We start from the raw sequence: 4819 nt of genomic DNA, 5'->3' as shown, positions 1-4819 counted from the left end.
GGTGCGGGTGGTGCGGGGAGACGTGCAGGTGAGCTGCACGCGGCTGCGCCTCGTCCTCGCCGACGAGGAGAGACGGAGGCCGAGGTGCCGGTCCCGCCTTTGACCGCGCCTCTCTGACGGGGTTCAGCCCGTCTTCTGTAGGAGATGGGGGAGCTCGGCGCGGCGCCCTTCGAGGAGAGGGAGGAGCGGGCCGCCATCGTGCTGCACCAGCTCTACTCCGCCCTCGGCAGGGCGGGAGAGCCGACTGACCAGCCGAGTGGAGACGCGTCCCCTCCTCCCTCCTCCGCCGGCGCGGCCTCCTCCGCCGCGACGAGCGACGCGGGCGACGCGGCGGACGGCGGCGGAGGCCTGCCCGCGCCGCCGCGCCGGATGCGCAGGAAGAGCTCCTGGGTCGTCCGCGAGAAGGGGACGACCTTCCAGACCCACGCGCGCCAGCGGCCCGTCACGCCGCCGCCCAAGCGGAGGGCGGCGCCGCAGGAGGCTGCAGCGCCCTCCAGCGTGCCGCTCCGCCGCGCTGCAGACTCGCCCTCGGCCGCCCCTCCGCCCCCGTCCGCCCCGGCCGCCGCCCGGCCGCCGCGCCGCGTGACGATGGCGGAGAGCGCGACGGCGGGCCGGCCGGTGGACCGGAAGCAAGTGCGCGAGCTGGCGGCGGTGCTCAGCCGCCGCGCGACCAGCGGCAACCTCGCGGCCGCGCCGCCTCCGCGGCCGCGCGTCGCTGCGGGCCGGCAAGCCGAGGTCAACAAGGAGCTGCGGGCGATGCCGTCGGCGCTGCGGCAGCGGCAGCTCGCCGCCACGTCCCTTCGCTGACCCTTCCCTGACCCTTCTCGGAAGCTTCCTATACAGGCAGCGGCTGCTCGCTTTCACGTGCCGCATCCTGCCAAAGGCGCCGCGGGCGCGAGGCGGTCGAGGCGTGGTGCGGCCACTCGCCGCTCACTCACTCCGGGTGAGGAGCAGGTGCAGCTCAAGGCGGTCGAGGTCTGCTACGACCACCTCGGCCTGGCGATGGCGATCCCGATCGACGTCTCCTTCGCGGAGCTGGCGCTCATCTGGCTGCTGCTCGCCTTCCCGAACGCGCCGCGGAGGGGAGGGCTCGCGCGGCCGCTCCGCCAGGCGGGCCGGGCCTGACCGGCTTGGCGGCCCCGCGGGAGGCAGCCTTCCTTGTCGGTAGATGTATACACGTCTCGCCGCACGTGCAGTGTGTGTTCTGAGGCTGTTTGGGTGTACACGCATGGTGGTCTGATTCGACAGTGCTCGCTTTTCAAAGCAGCGGCGAGAGTGAAAGAGAGAGTGAGAGCGAGTTATGACTTTATTCTCTGCGAAACTAGGACCTCAACACACCTTTGGCCCAGGGCGAGAAGCTGAAGGCGGCGCCGGCGGTGACCGCTTGCGAGGACGAGCGCGACGACTCGCGCTCAAGGGCGCCCCGCCACTAGCTCCCGCCGCCGACGTACGCCTCGTCGAGAGGCCCCGCGTCCGCCGACGCGAGCGCCTTCCCCTCCTCGGCGCCGAACAGGGCCGAGTACCGCCCGAGCAGGAAGCCAAAGTGGTTCGCGCGCACCTTCGTGTCGCGCGTGTAGGTCGCCGTCTGGCGCATGCCGGCGGAGAGGCCGCGCCCCATCTCCTCGGCGGAGGCCATCCACCCGAGCCAGCGGTCCACCGCGGCGGAGCACGCCTCCGCCGCCGCGCTCGCCGCGTGGTCCGTGAGCGGCAGCCTCAGGTCGACCAGCAGCGGGCCGGCGGAGAGGGCCGAAGTCGCCTCCTTGGAGAGAGGCGGCGCCGCGACGGCGCCTTCGATCGACAGCAGCGCCGCCCTGGCCGCCTCCGCCTCCTCCGTGAAGTACGCCTCCGCAAAGTCCTTCCGGTTGCCGCCCTCTGCGAATGCCTCCCGCGTCTCTGGAGAAGGATAGTCGGCCAGCGTCGGGAGCGCAGGGTCGTAGCCAGACTCGGCGCGCGGGCGGTAGTCGATGTACAGGTCGACGCCGCCGTCCGAGACGCCGCAGCTCACGACGAGGTGCGGCACATCCGTCAGCGGGCCGCAGAAGGCGGCGACCGCCCCTCGCGAGACCTCGCCGCCCGAGAGAGTCAGGCCGGAGCACCAAGCCACGTTGGGCGCGCCAGGGCCCTCGTACGAGACAATCTTGCCCGGAGAGCCCGAAACGCCCGTGAAGTCGTCCGCATAGTCCTTGGGCGTCAGGCCACACTGGTCTGCGATCTTTGAGAGCGCCGCCTGCTGCCAGCCAGTCACGATTGACGCGGCACCTCCGACATCTGTGGCCGCGTCGCGAGTGGCCTCGGCATCGACCATGCTGATGCTGGTCGAGCAGCGGGCAAACGTGGGCTGCGGAGGCGTGCGAGGCACGACGAGGCCGAGCGAGAGCGCGGCGATCAGCGGCATGGCGGCAGGCGACCGAGGAGAGGGGCTTCGCGGGTGCGATGAGCTTCTCGCGCGAAGAAGAATTCCTGCACGCGCTTCCCCCTGACCTCCCTTGGGTTGTCCGTTTTCTTTCTTTCTTTTTCCCCGAAATCCGACGCGAATTCTTCTTTCTGAAGGGGGGAACAATCAATCAAGCCGCGCAAGGACAATTCGGCGGCAAACCAAAAGGAACACCGAGATGGTGCCCCGACGAGAGCCGCCGGCCGCTCATTGTGCCGCAGCCGGCAGACCTGCCGCCGACATGGAGCCCTCGCTCCCGCCGATCACGCGGGCCAGCACCACAGGCTCACAGGCCCGCTCGGTGACCTTCGAGCTGTCCAAGGTGGAGGAGCTGCTCGTGTGCTGTGAGGACAACCGAGGCCCGAGTTTTGTCGAAAGGCAGAGCGAATTCGACAGCGAGCGCTTGTCGTGCCCGAATCCAGACAACAAAGATGACCACGCCTGGTACCGCTCTCGCTATTGGAGCGGCGCGGCGGCTATCGCCGTGCTCCTCGTGGCTGCCGGCTCGAGTGCTTGCATCGCCTATTCTGTGGGAAGGCGCCATGGTGCAGCTGGCTGTGAGAGCAGCATTGCGAAATGAGCGTGCGGCAGTATGGCTCGAAGCAAGCACATCTTTGAGGCCGATGAGGGACTCTTCCTTCTGTCAGACGTGATCCACGTGTTTGATTCTCGTTTGCGCGTTGAAATCGCTCAGTCGCGCGGGAGCCGCCGCGGTGTGAGCTCTATTGTATCTGTGGCGTCTTTCGTTATTGTGTCGGTAGTTGACCAGTGTACATTTATCTCGAACGCCGCACCCCTGACTCAGCACCTTCTCCTTCCTCTCTTTGCCTACCTCCCACTGTTCGAATTGTGAGCTCCAAACCCAGGCCCCCCCTCCGCGCGTGGACGTCCCACCGACACAGACACATGCCGACACAACACGCAGTGCAAGCCAACAGACTCGATGGGCTCTCCAGAGCTGCTCAGCGCATCTCCTCCACTCCGAGCTTGTCGTCGCCCGCGACCGCGAAAGGCGCTGGCGCAGCCACCGCCCTGCCAACCACCATACCGGACACGCGCCGTGTGGGTGCCACCGTCCGTCGTCTCCCGCCCCCAACCTCCGCAAGACACACGTCATACTCGCACCATGCTGGCCAAGCGCACGGGTCCGCCTTTCGGCTGCTGGGAGAGGGAGGCGAGCGAACGCAAGAGCAGCTCCTACGCAACGAGAGAAGCAACGGCTGAGTGCTGTGGCGGGACGCTGATGTCTGACTCTGTCCCTCGCCCTCGCCGTTGTTTGCGCCGCAATCTCGCGCGATGCGCGGAGGAGTGCAGCGTGCTGTGCCTCGGCTCGACGGCGGTCCTCCAGGAGGCATTGCACCTGGAGCGGGCGGAGACGAGGTCAGGAGACAGCGACTCACAGAAAAGGGCGAGGGACGCGCCTGTCCTTCGAGAGTGGACAGCTCTCGCTTCAGCACCTCGCTCTCCACCGCACTCCCCGCTTCGAAGGCTTCAAGAGCGGCGCCGTTCCGGAAGTCGGCGTCGGCCCAGACCAGGTGAACCCACTCCTCGCCATCTTCCTCAAAGCCGGCCCGCTCGCCTCCGACGCGGCTCGAGCTGCGCGAAGGCATCCAACGCACATTCGCACCCATGAATCTGTCGCCGTCTACTCCCTCTTGGACGCTGCCCGATTGCGTTCCGGGCAGGCTCGAGCTCCGCGCCTCCGAGTCCATCAAAGACGTCCCGTGCGCATTCGCAAGCACGCGTTGCTCGTCGTCTGCTCCCTCTTGGAAGCATGGCTCTTGGGCGCCGGCCAGGCTCGAGCTGTGTGCCTCCCAATCCCCGCACGAGGCCATCCGACTCCACGCCAACGCACCACGCACGCTGCACGCACACGCACACACTGGGCACACGCACGCACAAGGGGCTCGCGCTCCCGCCTGCCTTCGAAGTCACTCCGGGGACGCGCGATTTGACATCCTTGATCGGCCGCGAAATTTGTTTACCTATACACAACGATTGTGTGTTTCTTTCTTCTCTCTCTTCTTCGATTTCGACACGGAGCGCTTTCAGGCATTCAGGGCGGCGGCGCACTCGCTCGGGGACAACGCGACCGTGATCGCCGCCACCGACCGCCGCACGAGGCCGGCCTCTTTCTTTGGCGGGCCTCTTCGCTCTTGTCACCAGTGCGTGCGCGAGACGGAGACTCCATGGAAGATCACGAGTCTCGCGGCAAGCGCCGTGCGCCTCAGAGAAAGAAATCGATCGGACCCGCATCCGCCCCCCCCCCCCCCTCCCGGGGGGGCGCCCAGGGCCTGGATGTGTGTTGAGGTTGATGACCCGGCGACCGCCTCGGCTCTCTCTCTCTCTCTCTCTCTCTCTCTCTCTCTCTCTCTCTCTCTCTCT

The 4819-nt window shown here is 67.6% G+C and overlaps 4 protein-coding genes across 4 annotated transcripts in view; 2 read left to right on the top strand and 2 right to left on the bottom strand.

Moving 5' to 3' along the window:
* The window catches only part of EMIHUDRAFT_443757 (hypothetical protein), a 1724-nt gene extending 393 nt beyond the window's left edge, over window positions 1–1331 (top strand). The window contains exons 2-5 of the mRNA XM_005777251.1: window positions 29–84; window positions 142–794; window positions 844–883; window positions 955–1331. Of these exons, the coding sequence (XP_005777308.1) occupies window positions 145–794; window positions 844–883; window positions 955–1125 (861 nt within the window). The 5' untranslated portion in view covers window positions 29–84; window positions 142–144 and the 3' untranslated portion in view covers window positions 1126–1331. The remainder of the gene's footprint in view (window positions 1–28; window positions 85–141; window positions 795–843; window positions 884–954) is intronic.
* A 98-nt stretch (window positions 1332–1429) lies between these two features.
* Window positions 1430–2395, bottom strand: EMIHUDRAFT_238159 (hypothetical protein; the record flags this gene model as incomplete). Its single annotated transcript, XM_005777250.1, has 1 exon — window positions 1430–2395. The coding sequence occupies one exon, from the start codon at window positions 2393–2395 to the stop codon at window positions 1430–1432; it is 966 nt and encodes a 321-aa protein (XP_005777307.1).
* A 233-nt stretch (window positions 2396–2628) lies between these two features.
* EMIHUDRAFT_367549 (hypothetical protein) lies at window positions 2629–3223 on the top strand. The gene has a single exon (XM_005777249.1). It carries the CDS (start codon window positions 2676–2678, stop codon window positions 3012–3014), a length of 339 nt encoding a protein of 112 aa, XP_005777306.1. The 5' UTR covers window positions 2629–2675; the 3' UTR covers window positions 3015–3223.
* Window positions 3224–3547: 324 nt separating this feature from the next.
* Window positions 3548–4269, bottom strand: EMIHUDRAFT_238157 (hypothetical protein; the record flags this gene model as incomplete). The annotated part of the gene is made up of 2 exons (XM_005777248.1): window positions 3548–3631; window positions 3835–4269. 2 exons carry the CDS (start codon window positions 4267–4269, stop codon window positions 3548–3550), a joined length of 519 nt encoding a protein of 172 aa, XP_005777305.1.
* Window positions 4270–4819: the final 550 nt, after the last annotated feature.

This window comes from Emiliania huxleyi (assembly GCF_000372725.1).
Source record: "Emiliania huxleyi CCMP1516 unplaced genomic scaffold EMIHUscaffold_263, whole genome shotgun sequence".
NCBI lineage: Eukaryota > Haptophyta > Isochrysidales > Noelaerhabdaceae > Emiliania > Emiliania huxleyi.
The sequence above is the reverse complement of the archived record's forward strand: the minus strand, read 5'-3'. Positions and strand labels throughout refer to the sequence as shown.